Here is a 20,846-nt window from a genome sequence, read left to right as displayed (position 1 = left end):
AGTTAAGATTATGAGTAAAGGACAGACTGAGGATAGTTAGTGTGGAAGAGGGAGCCAACTGAGTGTCATTGAAGAAGAGGGCATAGTTGTCTGGAAGGTTGTGTCAAGTTGATAGATGGAGTAATTGAGTTTTTGAGGCATTGAAAAGTAATAGATTTTCCCTGCCCCAATTGGAAATCTTAGAAAGATCAGAACTCAGGCATTCTGTGGCATCCCTGCATGATTTGTTGACTTCCTAAAGGGTTGGACGTCTCTGAAAATACTTGGAAAAATGTAGGGTGGTATCATCAGCATAGGAGTGGATAGGGCAAGAAGTTTGGTTAAAATCATTAATGAAGAATAGAAAGAGAGTGGGTGACAGGACAGAACCCTGAGGAATACCACTATTAATAGATTTAGGAGAAGAACAGTGGCTGTCTACCACAGCAGCAATAGAACAGTCAGAAAGAAAACTTGAGATGAAGTTGCAGAGAGAAGGATAGAAACTGTAGGAAGACAGTTTGGGAATCAAAGCTTTATGCCAGATTCTATCAAAGGGTTTTGATATGGCTAATGTGACAGCAAAAGTTTCACCAAAATTTCTATAAGACTCAGTAAGGAAAGCCAGTAAAATCACCAGTAGAGCGACCTTAACGGAAGCCATACTGACAATCAGGTAGAAGAATGTGAAGTGACAGATGTATAAGAATCTTCCTATTCAGGATAGATTAAAAAAACTTTAGACAAGCAAGAGATTAAAGTTATAGGATGGTAGTTAGAGGGATTAGAACAGTCACCCTTTTAAGGAACAAGCTAAATGTAGACAAACTTCCAGTAAGAAGGAAAGGTAGAAGTTGACAGACAAAGTTGAAAGAGTTTGGCCAGGCAAGGTGCAAGCACAGAAGCACAGTTTTTGAGAACAATAGGAGGGACCCCATCAGGTCCATAAGCCTTCCGAGGGTTTAGGCCAGCAAGGGCATGGAAAAACATCATCACAAAGAATTTTGATTGAAGACATGAAATAGTCAAAGGGAGGAGGAGAGGCAGGGACAAGCCCAGAATCATCTGAAACATTAACTGTAAACTGAACTGATCCATTTCCTTCATGAATCACTCATCTATTCCCTATTCACTCCATACAGGGCTTGTCTATCATCTTATCTAAGATGATAAAATAAATTGCAATAACCTTTTCTTATAGTTCTTGATTATAAAATAAGTGAAGGATTAACAATCAATGCATGTAATGTGTCAAATATACAAAATAAGTAGTGCCAGAATACAGGTTTAGCAATGGTTGGTTGTCTCACTCAAGGGAGCTCTGTTTATGTAGTACAAAGATATAAATAACCATACTTTTCGTTAGTTTTCAATACAAGCAGTCAGGCAGTTCCTTATTTTCTGACAGCCTGAAAAACAGGCCAACAGAATTCCCTGGCACAGTGCCCAAGGGAAAAGTGTTCCTCACAAAGATCACAGCAGCCAATCATCCTTGAAGCTTATATTTAGAAGTGAATATCTTGTCCTAGATAAGGTGTCATTCATCGCAAAGAACTAACTAAATCTCCTGTGTCACAAGTTATGACGTTTCCAGAATGACACCTGTCTTCAGACACTCAACAACCATTACTACTCAACCCTACAGTACAGTCATTTGCATACTGCCACCTGTCACCATGCTGACTGGCTTGGAACTTTTTAATACCAATTCATCTTGTAACCACTGTGTAAGTTATAAGTTGCTGTGTAGCGTGTGAAAACATATTTTGCTGAAATTTTCTGATACCAATAATTGCCACCGTCAGACCATGCAGTTCTTATGAGTATACACGTACTGTACATTAAAGCTACTTTATATTCCTTTAAAAATTCTTAGTTCTAGCAGCTATTCACCTTTTTTGGATATAATACAAACTATATTCATGGCATAATAAGCAACATACCTTAATCAAAACTTTATTGACCTCAGTTTTCATATTCTTGATTCAAATGATAATGCTGTCAGGTACTGCAGTCTAACATTCTTATAATCACTTATCTATTACTAGTTGCTTTGCTAAATTCATCCATAACTGATATTGTTCCTTACATCTAATGTATTTTCAATCAGTTGTATTTAAGACAATAGTTACTTTGACATTTGTTGATGTTTTTTTTCTGTTAACATACAGTACATTTCTTTAAAGTCATCAACTCACTTAATATATTCAATGTTTTGATGAAGCATGCTGTATAGCACTTCTATTATTTACCATTGTTATTAGTTGTTAAATTTGAACAATAGTTGTTACATATTTAGCAAACTGACCACTAAATATATAGCATGGAAACAACAGAACATATATGTTTGTTTGAATTCACACTAAATTCATTATAGCACAAAATTATGAGGATCCCAGGAAAATAAAAAGATGAAAGAAAAAAAAACCACAGCATTGCTAGAAGAAAAGTCATATAAATAAATGCAGACAGATCCTTCATCAGTTTTCAAGGAATGATACGTAGTCAGCCAGGCGACGTAACTGTTCCTCTGATGGAGTGGGGGCATGAGGCTGGGGTGTCTTTGGTACAGGTAAAATCATACAGGTGGGCTCATCATAACCCCAGCCATGCCCCCGAGCTAACGTTACTGCCTCTTCGACGCTCATACCAACTAATTGGGCAAAATCATCTGCCCTGATTGAAGTATACGCTCGTCCCACAAGTTCGACAGCTCGATTCCGCACATGTTCTGAAACAATGAATGAGGAGATTGATGATGAATCCCAAAAATAATTAATTCTAGAAAATTAAATATCATCAATTCAAACTTACCAACTGACAGTAGAGGTAAATGCACTCTCATGCAATTATAATTTGAGCAGTGTAAATATATAAAGACTCAAAATAACTTGAGCTACATCATGCTTATTGAGATAGATACAGAGGGGACCATCATTATAATGACTAAAGTAAAGAAGACAAGAATGACTGCAAGGATACAGGGGATGAGAGATATTCCCTACAAAACAAGACCAAAGCTAATTAATTTATACTCTTAAGAGACATAGATAAAAAGAAGACCTGAAAGAAATTTTGAAGTGGTATAGGAGCTCTAACAAAGGGAATGTAAGCAAAATTCTCAGGATCAGTAATCAGGATAAGAAAATAAATAATAGATTTAAGGTTGAAAAATTTTGGTTTGATAAAAAGACAGGATGGAATCAGTTCTGAAGAAATGAATGGAACAGGCTTAGTAATGAAGCTGATAGTGCCGAGTCATTCAGGAGCTTTAAAAGAAGATTTGATAGATTTATGGATGGGAATAATAGGGAATATGAGGACTGCCATGTGTAGGCTTCATGGATTCTTGCAGCTTCCATTATTCTTTATATTCTTATGTTTCTTATGTTGCACTGAAATAGCCTTGAACTGTTACTCCTAAGTTTTCTCACTAAGGTTCTGGAGATATGGACTACAACCTGCAATTGAGATATTGTCCCTATGTGGTACTTTAAACTCTCCATTTTTCCCCTGTTCCTCCTCCACTAATCTCATAAGATGGAAGACAAAGTGAGTTGGTGAAAGGCTTGCCAGTCAAATCATGCCAGCAGCCAAGCTTTGTCTGATGACACACTGGACAAACCCAATAACAACTATAAGCCACAGTTGTAACTATTATATCCAGGTCCTGCTTACTTCAATGTCTACAGTATTAACTGGCATCTAACACTTCCTCTTTCTCATTCTACATCACTCATCTACATACAACATTCCTACATTCACTTCACATTCTTTTGTCAGAAATAATTTGAGCTTGTCTTTTCATATTCTTAAAAAATTACATATAAAAAAATATAAATAATAAACAATAATTGTAATAAATGTCTGTCATAATCTGTCCACCAGACATTCTGAAGACTCAATCCTGGTTCTACTAACTTTACTTCTAGCTCTTCAGCTCAATAATATTCTTTGTTCTACTCCTCCATTCTCTATAGAGCCCTTCATCTTTCATAACAGCATGAATTTCATTCACTTTGTCTCTTACCCAACTTAATTTTACAGCTCTGTATTGTTCCTCCACATTTTTATCTCCTGTTAGCTGCTCTTCTAGACATTCCCTATAAGAGATCCCCCCATTCACTATTTCACTAGAAATGAAAAATTGTAGTGCAGGAAGTTAATTCAATTAAGTTGAAAAGGATAGCAATCATAAAAAGAATAAAAGTAAAATGTGCAACATGATGAACAATTGTGATTGCAGAGCTGAGAACTATTATGAATTTTGACTCTGAAGCAGGAAAAATATTTGTGAGAAAAGTACATATGAGGCTTTACTTCTTTGAAAATGAAATAATCATAAGTAAGCAACAGAAAATAGTTTCACAATGCATAATGCCGTACAAATGTATATATATGTTCAGTTAGTAAACAAGCTTAATTTTGTGATGAATAAGTTGTTGGAAAGGAAGTTTACCATGGAGAGCCTTCATGATTTCTTTTACTGTTGGAGACCACTCGTGAGCCAGAGCAGTGTACACAGCTGGCAGATCCCGCTGCCACAAATGCTGCCCAACTTCCCATATGTGGGCCAGCTCTGGAGTTGCACTCTTGGTGCTACTTGGTATTCGCTTCCATAGGAATTTTGCTGCAGTTCTGTAAATTTTATGGGTGGTATGAGGTCTAGTGGTTACGAGGAGAGAAAATGCAGATCAGATTAAGAACACAAATTAAAATCTCACAGTGACAGCAGGTTTATATACAATTTTTTATGCTCAAACAATGTCTGATTCTTATTTCTCAGGACCTATCATACCATGCTATAAAAATACTAAATTTCAAAACAAAGATGTTGAGTTTCAGTTGTTACAACACACTATTTACATAAGATATAATTCACTGGTCACACTCAAGATGAAAGGTGTTGGTACACTTACAAGTCATTCTGTAGAAGATAGATGGTGAGGAGCTGCTCATAGACGTGTGCAGGGGGAACACCATTCGGAGCCTGTTGGAACAGAATATCTGTCATTCTTGGCAAAGATGCAAGAAGGAAACAAATCACTCTGGCCCCTAGTTCCTTCAACCCTGGTCACTCCAGCCTCCCCGTCACCCCTAGCTGCACACGCATGTAGGACTGTGAGTGTTTTTTTTTTTTTTTTTTCATATATTGTCATAGTAAATAGAAATGTGGAAAATGTATACTTTCAGTTCCATTCATACACATAAATAAGGAAAGAACAATGGACAACAATATGACAGAAAAAATACACAACTACCATTTTCAACAACAGTTGTTTTGGTCCGGAAACCCAAGATAGCCAGAAGCAGTATGAAAAGAAGCCACTTTGGAGTAAAAAGCTACATGAAACCACAGTTTCACCATGGTTTCCTTCCTGTGTGCTACTCGCTTTGCTGAAGTATGGCCAAGGCAGAAGGAGTTGCAGTGCAATGGATGTGACCAGTGCCAACAGCAAACTTGTGCTATTGGTATTTCTCTAAAGGATTATTGCCTGAAAAACAGTGGTACTGTGTCAAGTGCTCACTGTCGGAAATCACTGGTACAGAATGTTATACATTTTTCAGTTTGTTGTAGCCATATTTTGCATATTCAGCATCTAAGATTTAAATGTTTGCATTAATTTTTCTACAGTTTTGGGTGCATATAGTTCAGGTTTCTATTTAAGTATAATAACCATTGCCTATTATTCATCATAGATGTAAATTTTAAACATTTAACTGTACGTTACAGCTGACATCAACTGTTACTCATCTCTTAACCACTTAGATTTTTTAGTTTGACTGTTTCATCTGTGTTTTAAAAATTTCATTAGTGTTTGGTTTAATGGTTTAGTTGTCAATGATTGGTGAATCAAAGAGGGCCATAAGTTTTACAAAAGTAATGAATTGGCAACTTTGTCACTACTCACAATATGTTGCTAGTTAGAAAAATGTATCAGTATTTGCCAGCAGTATTGATATTGGGAGGGGAAAAAAAAAGAGCTTACGAAACTTACTGGTTCATGAGAGTTAATGCATGTTGACAACAGCTAAAAATAAACACTTTCAACAAATTAGAATGTTACTTTCCACCAATGTTGTTTAAACAGTGTTCATCATAGTTTCATAAATAAACAAGGACGCTGGAGTGACCAGGGTGAGAGATTGGATTGGCCAGGGTGGGAGACCTTCGAAGTGACTAGGGTTGGAGGCTGGAGTGACTAAAGGCCAGAGTGACTTGAAAGCTGCAAGAAAACTGGAGTAACAAATGGAGAGGAAAGTAATGAACATATGCACAAACACACAGTTCATGTTCATATGGGCAAGACATTGCCATAACCCTATCAAAACACAGCTTTTTCTTCTTGATATTCTTAATACAAATTCATTCTGCTGCATATCAAATATCATTTTGATCAGCAAGGTTTTGAGCTCTCTTAAAGAACATGTCCTGCCTACTCTCCTCGATTCCCGGCTCCCCCTTTGCAGTTCCTCCATCCAGCTGATTTGATGACGCATATATAAAGCCACACTACTGGTCAACAAGGGAGAGAAAGAAAAGAAAGATAATCAACTGTGGAAGTGGGGATTAAAACAGGAGATAGAAAGAAAAAAATTGGATCACAAATGGAGGACATGGAAATAAAACAGGATATATAGGAATAACACAAGAGACAGAAAGAAAAATGGATAATGAGTAGTAAAATAGGAGGAAATGGGAATGAAAATATGATAATGAATAAGGAAATAGGAGGAAATGATAACATAAAATAGTGAATAGAAAGGAAATGGATAACGTACAAGGGAAGAGGAAAACAAACAAGGGAATAGGAGGAAATGGTAATGAGAATATGGTAACGAATAAGAGGATAAGAAGAAATGATAATAAAACAGCAGAAAGAAAAAAATGGGTAACAAATAGGGGAAGAGGATAACAAATAAGGGGGGAATGGGAATGAAACAAAGGATGAAGGAAAACATGAGAAAGACCTGGATGAATGAGAGTAAAACTTAAAGAGATAAATGGAACAAAGAAATAATAAATGAAGGAAGTTAGGAAGTATTTTTATGTTGAAAGATGGCATCACACTTTTTTTTTTTCCCTACAGACAACTTTGCTGTCGCAAGACATAAAAGTGATCAAACACAAACACACACACACACACACACACACAAGATATATTAGACTAAGAGGTGAACGCACTTCGACATCATTGGAACCGCTGACGTCACCATGTGTATTGTTTACGTCTAGTGTTGTGGTGGTGTGTTCACGTGTGGCAGATTTTATCAGCAATTGTGTACTTTTCATGGGCTTTGTATTACGATATTAATAGTTAAATGGGTAAAGCAAGAATGTGCGCTGTATTTGGATGTACACCTGGTAAGGACAGCAACCTAAGATACCATAAATTCCCATCTAATGATAACCTTGCTAGACAGTGGATCCATAAGTGTTTCCGTTCAGACCATATTAATATTAAGTATGGTGTGGTTTGTGAACGACATTTTAGTTCAGCCCAGATTGAACGAAATCTGAAGTACAAGCTTTTAAATTTGCCAGTTCCACGAACTGTGAGAAATTTAAAACAGAATGCAATTCCTGATCAGAATCTGCCATCACGAGGACACAGATACCAGGGAATCGGCCATCCACCAGCATTTAAAGATAAGAAACTGTGTATTTTGTAAGAGGTGGTGGTGGTGGTAATACTAGGTTCTAGTAAAGTAAGTGGTGGTGGTTCTAGTTTAATACATCTTGGTTCTAGTGAAGAATGTGGTATGGTAGTGGTTCTAGTAAAGTAAGTGGTATGTGCTATGCTTGTGAAACAATCACAGTAGCTGCTGGTGAAGCTAATACTAAGTTGGAGGTGTAAATATTGTAAGTATGTGGTGGTAGTTTAAATTAAAACATATGGTAGAGGTGGTGGCATATCCCCATATTTTCTTGCAAATCACTAAGAAACGTAAAGTACAGTTAGTGGCATTATATCTACTAAACTTAGTAACCAAGATGCTAAAAGATAACCACTCAAATAAAAGAAATATGTGGAACACCTATATTCCACAATTAAAATCTGTCCTAGTTGGTTGACATGCTGACGTCACAATTTTGGGTTTTAAAAGCCTCCCGCGCTACATCAATAATTTCAAGACTGAAGTGCGTTCACCTCTTAGTCTAATACATCTTGCACACACACACACACACACACCAAAGAAAAAACAATTCTGCCTCGATATGTAAAAGTGATCAAACACACACACACACAAAAAAAAAAGTCAGTTCTCGTGACAGCAAAATTGCCAGTAGGGAGAAAAAAAAAAAAAAATGACACCATCTTGCAACATAAAACTACTTCCTAAGTTTCTCTGTTTATTATCTCTTTGTTTCTTTTATCTCCCTAAGTTTTACTCTCATTCCTCCCTTCTTCTCTTGTTTTCCTTCATCTCCTGTTTTATGCCCATTCCCCTTATTTGTTATCCTCTTCCCCTATTAGTTACCTACCCATTTTTTTTCTATCTGTTGTTTTAATACCATTTCCTATCTCCTTATTCAGTGCTATATTCTCATCACCATTTCCTCCTATCCCCTTATTCATTATTATCTTTATTGTCATTTCCTCCTATTCCCTTATTCATTATTGTCTTCCCTTGTCCATAACCTATTTCCTTTCAATCCCATTTCCTCCATTTATTATCACTCTCACTGGTATTATTCCAGTGTTTCACCACATTCCACTAGGTGTTTTTTACCCACCTCATGAGAGAGCTCCTCATTACGAGTATTTTGAATCCAATATTTATAATGGCGATACCGAATTTAAAAGATTTAATCGTATTTTTGGCGATCTCACTCCCGAGTCAATAGAACAGAGGCAGACTGGCGCGACAGCTGCTCGACCCAGGGCAGCGGCTAGCGTGCAGGCCAACATTAATGACTCGTTTTGTTTGAGCTATTGTTTCCGCTGATTGGTTACTTCCATTTGAAAGTGAACCGGTGGGCAATAAAAAAAATCATAATTTATTCAACCAATCACGGTGGCCTAGAGACTCGCGATATGAATTTGAATTCAGTTTGAGGCAAGATGTCCCACTGTGCAGGTTGCGAACTGCATTACTTCAAAGTTATCGCTGAGTTTTTTGAGGACTGCTAAATCCATACAGTTTTTACGTGATCACGACGTTCTACCTACTGTGGTGCAGTGTCCTACTTGTCACCGAGACTGTACGTACAGGAAAGTGTTTTTTACCAACCTCATGAGATAGGTTAGGTTAGGTTTGGGGGGATAAAAAAAAAAAAAAATGATTTGCGCCAAAAACAAGTGGTAAATTAATTAAAAGCAAGCCGAAATCTACCAGAAAAAATTTGTTTCATCCAGAAAAGAGAATGGAAATTTACCCTCTCCCTTGCTGACCAATAGCGTGGCTTCATATAGGTGATGTCAAATCAGGTGGGTGGAGGAGCTAAGAAGGGAGAGCCGGGAATCGAGGAGAGCGGGCGGGACGTGTTTTTTAAGAGAGTGCCAGATTTTCATCAATTTCACTGCCAGACCTATTTTTCAATTACTTCCTTCCATCCCTCCCCTGCCCATGACACAGGGAGCCCCCAATCTTGGAACAATGGGTGAGGCACAGCATGCAAACCTTTCTCTACAATAACAAACCAATTGATCTTCTACCAAAACATAATACTGGCTGGAAATATACACTGTCCGACAAAACAACTTGAGCTGCTTACATCTAGTTCTTGTTTCTCCAGTTCCTCTCCAAGCTTATTGTAGTCCACCTCCGCCATTGTTTACAAGTGACGTCACGGACCGAGCGAGAGATATCGGCCATAGGTTAACTCGGTGCTCGGTGTCAGGTACTGTAGGTACGTACAGTAAGTACTTTTGTAAGATTGAACCAAATTAATCGCCACTCATCTCTTATTTTTATTTTGTCATATACTCCTTTATATTCTTAGATGAATATTTTCTTATAATACCTCTTATAAAAGCTTTAGAGGCAACAGGAGGTAACACATTGTACCCGCCAAAAAATTCTGCTGAATTCCATTCATTTAGTATAATTTAACTTTGCATATACATGAAAATACAAAATTGCATTATTCATAGATAGGTATGGGAAGTACGTAGAAAAAAATTTCAGTTAACCACACGGAGTTGGGAAGTTTCGTTCTTATGTCACGGTGAAAGAAATCAAACTTGATTACCGAGAATAAAAATGGCAGTGTATCCAGTGAAACATGACACATATATCTAGTGAAAGGAAAATATCAAACAGTCTTTCGAAGCTAACTGTCACCTCACACACCTGGTAATAAATACCGAAATGATATTATGATATAGATTCCGAATCTATTACCTACTGAGGAATCTGGGAAATGTATTAGTATTTCTTTTGTGACTTGTAATTTTTCGAACACATCTATTTAGTCTTTATAATCATATCTCAGGTAAACTGTCAATTTTTATATGATTCAGTATGAAAATGTATCTTTGATGATTATTGAGAAAGGATTGGAGCCCTCCCGTTACGGAGAATAATGTCATCTATAAACAAGGCACCTGTTCGGGGAACGTAAAGGTAGAAATCGTAATTAACAGGATGCTGTGATTTAATCCGTCCATAAACTAGCTTCTCAAGTGTCACTGCCGCCTACCACCTAAGAGATTAAGCCGGTGAGTGCCTGTCATGCATTACTGGAGGTCTCTGAATGGCTAGGGATGTGTAATGATACGTTAAAGAAGGTAACATGTTTGGATGTGCCCTTGTAGCGGCTCCCTTTCTCCTTTTCTCAAACATTTTCTATTGATCTTGCCGTGTTAACAGTCGTGTTTTCGTGATATTTTTCCGTATATGCTGTATATTGGTTTGGAGCAGAACACAATACTTATTTAGAACAATTTCAAAGTTGTCCATACATCGTTGATTGAAAAATTTCCAAGGAAACGGGTTATCGAAAATTACCAGTTCTCATCCCATATTTACATGTGAAACGAATGATAACTTCAGAGAAGAAATGTTGAGAATTTCCCCTAGTATATTAGCTTGGTAGCCACTTCCGTCACTTTCCGCCAAGGAAGTAATGGGTCTGTCTGTATGCATATTTTAGATGTAGTGTTAATTAGGCCTATATATAATCAACAAGAAATTTAATCTGCATTATTTATTTATTTACTTATTTACAATATTTATTATCCCAGATTATCTTCTGACATTGTTAACACTTTTTTTTTTCTTTTATGGAAGTTCAAAGTTGAGAAGAGGCATATTAGTTTAGGTAAGGAATGCAATCCATCCCTCTTGATTCAATAGCATGACAAGAGTTGTTGTCACAGTTGTAACTTGCCAATCTATAGCAAAGTATTAACTAACTTTTGCTTATTTCATACATTCAGTGTATCAAGTTTTGTTAGCACCCAATATGTAGTGTAGGTCTAATTGTCAACACTGTAGGGCCGTAGGCTATATGCTTAAGAGCTGAGAGACATGAGTTTTATTGTTGTCATCACTGGAAATTTTGTGAAGTAGACTGGGTAAGCAACTGAGTTTTTGGTTCTGACCACAAATGCAGAATCAGGTCACACTTACCTATGTAGTAAATGGTTACCATAGTGTTTTCAAACTCCTTGGAACCATAGGACTGTTGTTGAGTGCTTGAAGTTTTCAGAGTACACCAACATTAACTAATTAAAGAATTTTCCTCATTTATTACACTAACTCACCTGCTTAACTCGCTCGGTAGAGCCTCACCACCCTGAGTCCAGCCAAGACTGGGCAAGGGAGTAACAAGCCCAGAAGTTCCAAACTGATACTCCAGTCAGACAAACAGGCAGAATCTACTGCAATATGTCATAGTGATTGATTGGTTGAGTGTATCTTTCAGTAACAGAAATTGAATAAAGAAAAATCAGTAAAGGAAACATTGATTCCCCCACTAGTTCCCAAAGTTTGTTTTGTCATAGGAAAAAAATGTGAAAAGTAAAATGGAAGATTGAAGGTAAAAACAACAATTGATATTTTCTCATTTTTGTTTTCCCTTTGATCTCTGTTGTCTTCTGTAAATGACTAAGTGTCACCTCACAACACTATGCTGAATAATCAACACCAGACTTATGTTGCAATGCTGATGTAAATGCACTTTATGGCTGACATAGATAGAGAAGAGTAATGCATTATAATGGAAAGTTTGCTTTACTTCAAAGCTGGAAGTATTGCATGTTTATGAAGGGATGCCCTGATGATGGTGAAATTAATTATAGCAATACTACACCAAAGCTTTATGATAAAACTGGTCATCAGTAAGAGCAAATCTACATATCATGTAGGTAACACAGAACAGCATCTGCATAAAGGATTCAAAGACCTGCAACCAAAATGGTTTCAAGTTTGAGAGACCTAAGCTATGAGGACAGATTAAAGATATTAAAACTTCCAACATTGCAACAAAGGAGAGAAAGAGGAGACTGAAGTGCTATATACAGGGCATGGAAAGGAATGGACACAGTTGACAAAGAAGACATATTTGTTTGGGATTTAAGAAATACAAGGGAACTTGGCATGAAACTGAAAAAGATAGTGTGCAGAATAGACATTAAGAAATATAGTTTTCCAAAAAGAAGCATAGAAATTTGGAACAATTTGGATGAAATAGGGGTTCAAGCAAGAAATATTCATGACTTTAAGGCTAAACTGGATGACTATAGGTATGGAGACAGGACATCATAAACATAGCCCTTTTCCTATAAAATACAACTAGGTAAATACACACACACACACACACACACACACACACACACACACACACACACACACACACACACACACACACACACACACACACACACACACACACACACACACACACACACACACACACACACACACACACACAAATCAAAACTTAATTGAAATACACCTAAGCTCATAGATTTCTAGGTAAAAGACAGCTTTCCACCAACCAGTAGAGATGTACCGATGCATCAGTATCGGTATCTGAATCGGCGGTATCGGCCCATTATTTGGGTATTGGTATCGGTATCGGCATATTTTATGCCGATACTTCTGATACCTAAAAGGAATTTACTACTTAGTGATATATTCGATATAAGATATTGATGACACCAAATTGATATAATACGGCGTATTAAGTTTCCGTGGTGATTACCGTATGTCATAGAATACTGTTTTCTGTGGTAATAAGCCACAACCTAGAAATTTAGAATAAACTAAACTTTTTTCTATTTAATTGAAAAGATTAGGTGAAAGCTCATTTTTCTGAATTGGTCTACTAATGTGTAATGAATTAATATCAAAGGATGTCAGATTTAATTAAAGAGAAACATACACAACAAAATGAGTTTCTTTTGCTAATATTTTGTGTCTGTTTTACAATTTTTATAATTTAAAAATATTTTTGATCGCCAAAATATCGTCAATAAAATTAACAATGAAAATTCAAAATGCACAAGACCAAATGGTCGCTAAAGGAGTAAGAAGTAAGAATTTAAAATAACTGACAAGAATCAGAAGACTGAGAAGATATTCATTCCAATTACTGAGTAATTTACCTTTGCAAATGGCTTCAAAAAGCTTCTAGAATTGCTCCTATTTCACAAACGTTCTCAGAAGGACTTACAGCATCCCCCAAAACAAAGCCTCCCATCTGATAATGCTCGCCGTTCACCAACTCATCCTGGTGTCCAGTGCAGTAATCACTATAAGTAGTAGTATCGGTATCGGTGGTATTGGTATCGGTAGTAGTATCGGTATCGGCATCGGAATCGGCCAAAATTTTGGTATCGGTACATCTCTACCAACCAGTCTTGTTTGAAGGTCACTTGCACAAAACTAATTCATCCTTGACGCACCATAATGGACCTATATCCTCTTTCCTCCCATCTTATCAGACTAGGTGCAGATGAATCTCAGACTTCCTTTCACACCTAATGGTCTTTTCACACTACTACCCATCCATTTCATTCACTGTCCTTACTTCATTATATTATCTCTTACATCTGATCCAGTTACCAATTACTCTATTCACATCTAGTTTGTGTACCAAAGCCATTGTGATACTCCCTAATTTGCTCAATCAGTCAGTTCTATTCTAACATCATTTCTCCTTTGCAGTTCTTCATATCTCACTTTATCATTGTCCATATACATATATTGCTTCACATTTAGAAGCTGATTTTATTATATTTTTTTATTTATTTATTTATTTTATTTTATTTATTTATTTATTTATTTTTTTTTTTTTTGACACCTGCCATTTTTTTCATATGCATGCCTGTTGGAACAAGTACATAATCATACAACCTTTTCTTTGTATTAATTCCATGGACCTATTCAAACACTGCTTACTTCCTTTCACACCCTTTAATTGTTTATGTTTTACCTCTGTAGTACTCAGCAATGCCAATGTGCAGTTTGTAAGGCCTGTCCACACCAGGAAACATTATTCAATAACAAAGTTTGCAAGCACTTAACATCTTGCACACATCCATTTATTCATTCATTCATCCACCCTTCCAGCCAGCCAGCCAGCTAGCTATTCAAATTATCCAGCCAGCCAGCCAGCCATCCATCATTCCATCTATTCATCTATATCTACTCATCCATCCATCTATTGCTCTATCTGCTCACCCAGTTATCCTTTCATCTATCAAGCTATGTCTCCTTAAACAGTTGAATCTATATCCATCATTCTGCCTTCTGACTTCACTATACACATAATTTATCTCATTCACTTTTTTTTTTTCACACATTCTCCTGAACTCTTCTGTCAGCTGTCACAGTCTTCCTTATATGACATACCGAGCAGTGGAGTGTGATCTATAAGCTGCAGATACACTTAGATTCAACTCTACCATTAAGTATCTCTCTCTCTCTCTCTCTCTCTCTCTCTCTCTCTCTCTCTCTCTCTCTCTCTCTCTCTCTCTCTCTCTCTCTCTCTCTCTCTCTCTCTCTCTCTCTCTCTCTCTCTCTCTCTCTCTCTCTCTCTCTCTCTCTCTCTCTGATCATCAACAATTTTACCTGTAAATTCATTCCATTATATTTTATTCTAACCTAACGTAACCAAATTTGACCCGTATTGAATCCTACCCTGACCAAGCAGAAACTATTCACAAAGCATGAATAATAATGTGTGAAGGATGAATCTATATCTCCTAATAATGTGTGATAAAAGTAAGGCATGCTGACTGTAATTCTCCTATCACAGAGCCATTCAAATACATATAAGCTTCAGATGGCATAGTAAATCAGTTGCATAATTAAGTGGATGAAAAGTGAAGCACTGGAATATCTCAAAAGCCTTTTCTGTGCTCATTTATGTTTTCTTTATTAATATTATCTTCACCTGCCACTTGACTGTTCACTGCACTGCATTATCTCAGGAATCATATATCACAATATCTGTCCAATTAGGTCACTTGCTATCTATATTCATGAGATTTCTGTAATTTTTATTTATTAATTCTTTCAAACAAATATGGGTCACTATTTGTAGCATCAACAACTTTTGATGAATAGGAAAGTAACCCTCCAAGTTATTTTTCTCTAAGATAGGATATGCTAAGGTCTAACCTATACATTATTATTTTTACTCAGTATTTAGAATTAGAGGAATGAAGGAAACTTTTAACTTCAAATTGTGACATTTGTTAGTAAGAAGTCTGATTATTTTTTCCTCATCTATAAGGTGTGTTGATTTTAAAGCGCTCCTGCTCCATTACCGTCAGCGGTATTGTAATTCTCTCTCTCTCTCTCTCTCTCTCTCTCTCTCTCTCTCTCTCTCTCTCTCTCTCTCTCTCTGACATGTAGATATAAATAAATAGAAATACTATGTAAGCAGCTTATCAACACGAAGAGATGAGAACAATAAGAAATCAAATTTATTCTATAATCTGAAAAGTTTATTCCTTTTTTTTTATCTTAATATTTGCATCAGGCTTAATTATTAGTGAATTTCAACCTGCGATATTGTTAAAGGTCATACTCTTTACCTTTGTATATACCCGGTGAACTTCGCCATTGACTAGCTTAGGGAGTCACACCTTAACGCTCCGCCATGAATTGTCACCTTGCGTCATAACTCGGTGCCATCAGTGCTTGTCACGAGGCGCTCAGTGAATTGTCACAGGAACGTCGATAACCATACAAGTGAATCATTTGCAATAATTAATTAACGGGAAAAGGTTCATGAGTTATAAATTCCACATTATTAACCAGTTTATCAGCAGTCTTCGCCTCATCACAGCGCTCTGTAACCCTGCCGCCAAACGCGAGCCAGACAGTCGGTAGCTGCTTCAGTCCTCACTCTTCAGTAGTCAGTACACCCCGGACAGCGTGCCGGGAGGAAGTAGTGTGGTGGCTGGCATAGCTAGAACCTCCCTTACTCACCTTGGCTAACCCGCTCTGTTCGCTACATTTTCAGCGTTTGTACCCTTACCTCGAGCGCTTTATATAATTACACGTAAATTAAATTGTAGTGAATTGTGATGTGTAATTTACCGTAAGAATTCCCACGCGCTGATTTTGTGTTAAGTTTATTGGTATGTTATGAAGTGAGGTGGAGGGAAGGTACTACTAAGCTTCTCAGCCGTCCCCTCCCCCCACCCCCCACCGCATCAACCAAGTCCAGCAGCGATAACTCGAGGAAATACTAAACAGGTGACTGTGTGTGTGTGTGTGTGTGTGTGCGTGTGTGTGTGATCGTTGTTTTTACTGTGTTGGGGTTTGGGAAGCCGAACGATTTGTTGTATCCTTGCATTAGAGAAAAAAAAAAAAGCCTTAATGAACAGTAGATACTTAATTTTGTGGGTTTAGATATTGTTACGTTTAAATAAAGACGATGAAAGACAGGGCAGTGTCCTTCGCTGACCTACTGCCGGGCTGATCACGAGGCGCTGACCTTGAGGTAGCACAGTAGCGACAGCAAGGAGGAAGTGTGTGTGTGTGTGTGTGTTTACCTAGTTGTATTGTACAGGGTTCGAGTGGGGCTCATAGTGTCTTGTCTCCATATCTCTATTTATCTAATTTTTCTTTAAAGTTATGCACATTATGTGCTGTAATAACTTCATCACTCAGGCATTCTATGTGTGTGTGTGTGTTTGTGTGTGTAGCCGTAGGGACTCGTAATTGTTTGTGATGTGTGCAGCATTCGTCCTTGGGAAAAATGTCATTATGTATACAGTGGGCGTGATCTGCCAGCGTATGAGTGGAAATGTATATTGTCCTGTGTCCTATGAGTGGCGTATCCCTGTATGTAGACCTCATGCTCGTTGCGTCCTAATTGAGGAAAACTATTGTACATAGATTTGGAGAGCGGAAGGAGCATTAGTTTATGTATATATATTGTGGGTTTACGTTGGCGAAAAATTCTTACAGCGGTCACGACACAGCCTTCACACTCTCAATATAGCAGCACGTAACTTCCATGTGATGTTCAGTGTCACGACTCCCGATGAAGAGAAGCCTGGTGCAGTCAGTACTGGCTGAAGTGAAGAACGGATATTGTTGCTGAAGGGGAAAAACGTCGCCAGAAGTGGGTCACATAACAAGAAACACTGACCATGACGACACAACCAGTAATAGAATTGTGACGGTAATCATAAGGGCGTGTATGCTGTAGCAGTAATGTAGATAATGGTAATAATAATATCGATAACAAAAGCAATAAAATTCACCTTATCTTCGGCTTAGATTTGAGGAATAATCTTGAGGTATAATCTTAACTCCCTCACATATTAAGTACGAAGTTTCAGTCGCCGACCTGCTTCAATGCACGTCAACTACCTTTTCCTTATACTTGCCCTCTTAGATCTCTAGCTTATTACCAACTGCTCTTAAAAGAATCAGCCAAGCCTTAGTTGCAGTGTGTGGCAGGTAACTTTGCATGTGATTGCCTCGGACAGGTTGACAGTTTAGCCATGTGAAAATAAGAAAAAAAAAAAAAGAGAATTCAACCCGTGAATTTAGTGGCTATAAAGTGTAGTGGCAACTTTGTTATTTACGAGAAAGTTATTCAACAGCTTGTAAGTTACATTTCCTGAAGCCAAGTGGGTGGAATCCCTTCTGCCACAGTAAGAATCTCGGTGGTGACATGTTGCTTATTGTCCATCTCTGAGACAAAACACTGTTCACCCTTGACTCAATTATGCCCACAATGTCATTCATGAAAAAAACGCTTAGTGTTTGAAGGAAAGGACGTAGAAGTATCTTTCTTTGCTTTCTTATTGGTTTCCACAACCTGTCTACTCCTTTTTATTATATTTTATACTCAGATTGTGTGATTTGTCGACTTTGATTTAATTTGTCAGCGAGTTGGCTCTCTCTCTCTCTCTCTCTCTCTCTCTCTCTCTCTCTCAAGTTTTATCGTCTTCATGTGTTGTGTTCCTTGTCATCCTGGAGATGAGCAAGTGTCGGTGTCAATGTTGGTGGTGCGGTGTTTAGTAGTAGTTAGCACTTCGATCAAGCAAAGAATGGCCAGGTATGATTGTTAACACTACACCCGTGTGTGGTGCAAGAGTGGCAAGGTCACATTGTCATCGGTTCGAGACCTGTTGATATGTCTGTGATTCTGCTCGTCTCGTCTGTCCATGAGGTGCTGTTAACGAATATTGTTTTTCTTTCTTTATGCATTTATATCTAATGTGCGTGTGGTTGTTGTGAGAACATCCACATGGTGAAGGGTCTACACTTCACTGACATCTAGGTAGCTTAAGTCTTGTTTGTATACAGTTCACACACACACACACACACACACACACACACACACACACACACACACGTAGTTTCGGCAACATTTTGCCAGTATCAATTGCCGCTGTGCAACACACAAGACAAATCGTGTGTTCATGCACCGCAGATGGAACTAACACAGTGGAGCTGCCGCAGACCATCCAGCAATACCCACACACGCGCATATACTTTTCATTTTATTCCTCTTTGCGGGTTTAAAGGTGGTGAAGATGGGAGTGAAGATTCGAACTAGAAAAAGAAACATGCGTATTCAGCCACGTTACAGGGGAGATTCGCAAGTGTGCACCGTGGCTTAACTATTATAATTATATATCAAACATTCGGAGGATATATTCCCTACGTGAGGTGGTTTGACTGCAAATATGACCACTGAGTTAACCCAGTGAATGCCGAGTGTGTATTCATGCCAGCTGAACTCAGAAAGCCTCTATACACACTCCAGTACACCCACCATTGGAATATTACTGTGGAGGGTATTCATTTTCAAGTTTTGTCATCAGTACTCGTGTGTGTGTGTGTGTGTGTGTGTGTGTGTGTGTTTGGGTGGGTGGGTGGGTGAGCGTGTGCGTTGCATGGGTACGTATATTGATAATTGTGCATCAGGTGTTTTTCTTTATTATTCCATGAATTAGTACATGTAATATTCTCTCTCTCTCTCTCTCTCTCTCTCTCTCTCTCTCACAAATAATTCAATCAAATATCATGAAGTACCTTGAAAACAGGATGCTTGGTTCAGATATTCATTCCGTCTTTCATATTGTTGGGGACAGGAACTGTAACATTCAATTGTAAGCCTTTTTTCTTTCCTTTGCATCACGGGCAATGAAAATTAGTTGCGTGATTTGAGTAGATAAATTGCGTGGCGTGAAGATAAGAGTGAGTGAGGGTGGAGGGCGTGGTTTGGGAGTGGGGATGTTCGCTGCGTGGCGATAGATAAAGGCCACGGAGGGGGTGTTGCTTAGGCGTGGACACAGAGAGAGAGCAGGAAAAAAAAATATTCGGTAAACATGAAGTGGTGCATGAAGGGACCTGCGCTAGGGGGGTCGATGAAGGGTGCAAGGAAAACACGTTGAGTGCGTGCAAGGCGAGATGTTGGCTGTGGAGACGTGAGGGTGAACAGCTGGTGGGGCTACCAAGGCGATGGAGTCTGGGAAATCATTAATTACGGCTGGTAAATGACGGTAAAGCCTCTTGGACTAGTATGAGAGTGACAAATGGTTGAATGTGTGTGATTTAGCGCAGATATTCTTACGTAATGCCATATGGAGAGAGAAAGAGTGGCGTTGAATGTGGGGAGGAGGTGAATAACGGTACGTTTTGGGTAGAAAAAGGACGGCAAGGCTTCTCTGATGAGCATGAGAGTAATGAATGAGTGTAGATAGGTGATTTAGCATAGACATCCTCACGTAATGGTACAGGTAGAGGTATCCAGTGCTGTGAGGTGTGGCAAACCTGAATAACGGTACACAGAGGATAGAAAAGGACGATATTTTTTTCTAATGGGTATGAGAGTAATGAATGGGTGTAGATAGATGACTTACCATAGACATAGACGTAATGCTACATATACAGATATATCCAGGCTTGTAAGGTGAGCGGAAAACCTGAATAACGGTATGGATAGCAGGTGTGAGGGGTGAGGAGCGCGGAGGATGAACACTAGGAATAACAAACACCAGCTAAATTGTTGAACCGTACCAAAATAACTAATTTCACTTGCATGTAACAATAATAGAAGCACGAAAGAAGACATCCACTACCAAACATTTCCTCTTGATGTGTAGGTGATGATATAGGTTTGAAAGGTTACTAGGAGCTGAGGGGCTGCTGTGAGGATTGTATACGCTGAGTGTGGCGTGGAGGTGAGGTGTAGTGTAGAAGGTCAAGGGGATCCGGTGGGTGGAAGGTAAGGTGGTGGTGGTGGTGGCTGGCTGGTGGTGTGGTGGCGGCGACGTGGGCTGGTATAGGCAGCGGGGAACCGATGACAGTTACTTGATGGTGAAAGTGAGGTGGCATTCATGGGATTAGCTTCGTCTTTTTTTTTTTTTTTTTTTTTTTTTGTTTTCCAGGTGTGTGTGTGTGTGTGTGTGTGTGTGTGTGTGTGTGTGTGT

At 38.3% G+C, this 20,846-nt stretch overlaps 2 protein-coding genes across 9 annotated transcripts in view; one reads left to right on the top strand and one right to left on the bottom strand.

Moving 5' to 3' along the window:
• Positions 1 to 1,922: 1,922 nt before the first annotated feature.
• On the bottom strand, positions 1,923 to 9,846 carry LOC123517635 (COP9 signalosome complex subunit 8-like). The gene is made up of 4 exons (XM_045277935.1): positions 9,701 to 9,846; positions 4,899 to 4,969; positions 4,439 to 4,617; positions 1,923 to 2,710 (listed from the first exon to the last, which is right to left on the bottom strand). Exons 1-4 carry the CDS (start codon positions 9,755 to 9,757, stop codon positions 2,460 to 2,462), a joined length of 558 nt encoding a protein of 185 aa, XP_045133870.1. The 5' UTR covers positions 9,758 to 9,846; the 3' UTR covers positions 1,923 to 2,459.
• A 657-nt stretch (positions 9,847 to 10,503) lies between these two features.
• The window catches only part of LOC123517819 (transmembrane protein 268-like), a 46,185-nt gene continuing 35,842 nt past the window's right edge, over positions 10,504 to 20,846 (top strand). For 6 of the 8 annotated variants that reach the window (XR_006678603.1, XM_045278331.1, XM_045278329.1 and 3 more), the window contains exon 1: positions 10,504 to 10,646. The gene's annotated coding sequence lies outside the window, so the exon portion shown is untranslated. Of the gene's footprint in view, positions 10,647 to 16,294; positions 16,645 to 20,846 lie in introns of those variants that run through there. The other 2 variants (XR_006678604.1, XM_045278328.1) reach the window with 1 other exon arrangement.

Source organism: Portunus trituberculatus, chromosome 42, assembly GCF_017591435.1.
Source record: "Portunus trituberculatus isolate SZX2019 chromosome 42, ASM1759143v1, whole genome shotgun sequence".
Lineage (NCBI taxonomy): Eukaryota > Metazoa > Arthropoda > Malacostraca > Decapoda > Portunidae > Portunus > Portunus trituberculatus.
The sequence above is the reverse complement of the archived record's forward strand: the minus strand, read 5'-3'. Positions and strand labels throughout refer to the sequence as shown.

Coding starts and splice junctions, on each gene's coding strand:
- LOC123517635 (XM_045277935.1), bottom strand. CDS start 9,757: ATGGCGGAGGTGGACTACAATAAGCTTGGAGAGGAACTGGAGAAACAA. Junction 4,970..9,700: donor TGGAGAAACAAGAACTAGAT/GTAAGCAGCTCA, acceptor CTGTTCCAACAG/GCTCCGAATGGTGTTCCCCC. Junction 2,711..4,438: donor AATCATGAAGGCTCTCCATG/GTAAACTTCCTT, acceptor TCATTGTTTCAG/AACATGTGCGGAATCGAGCT.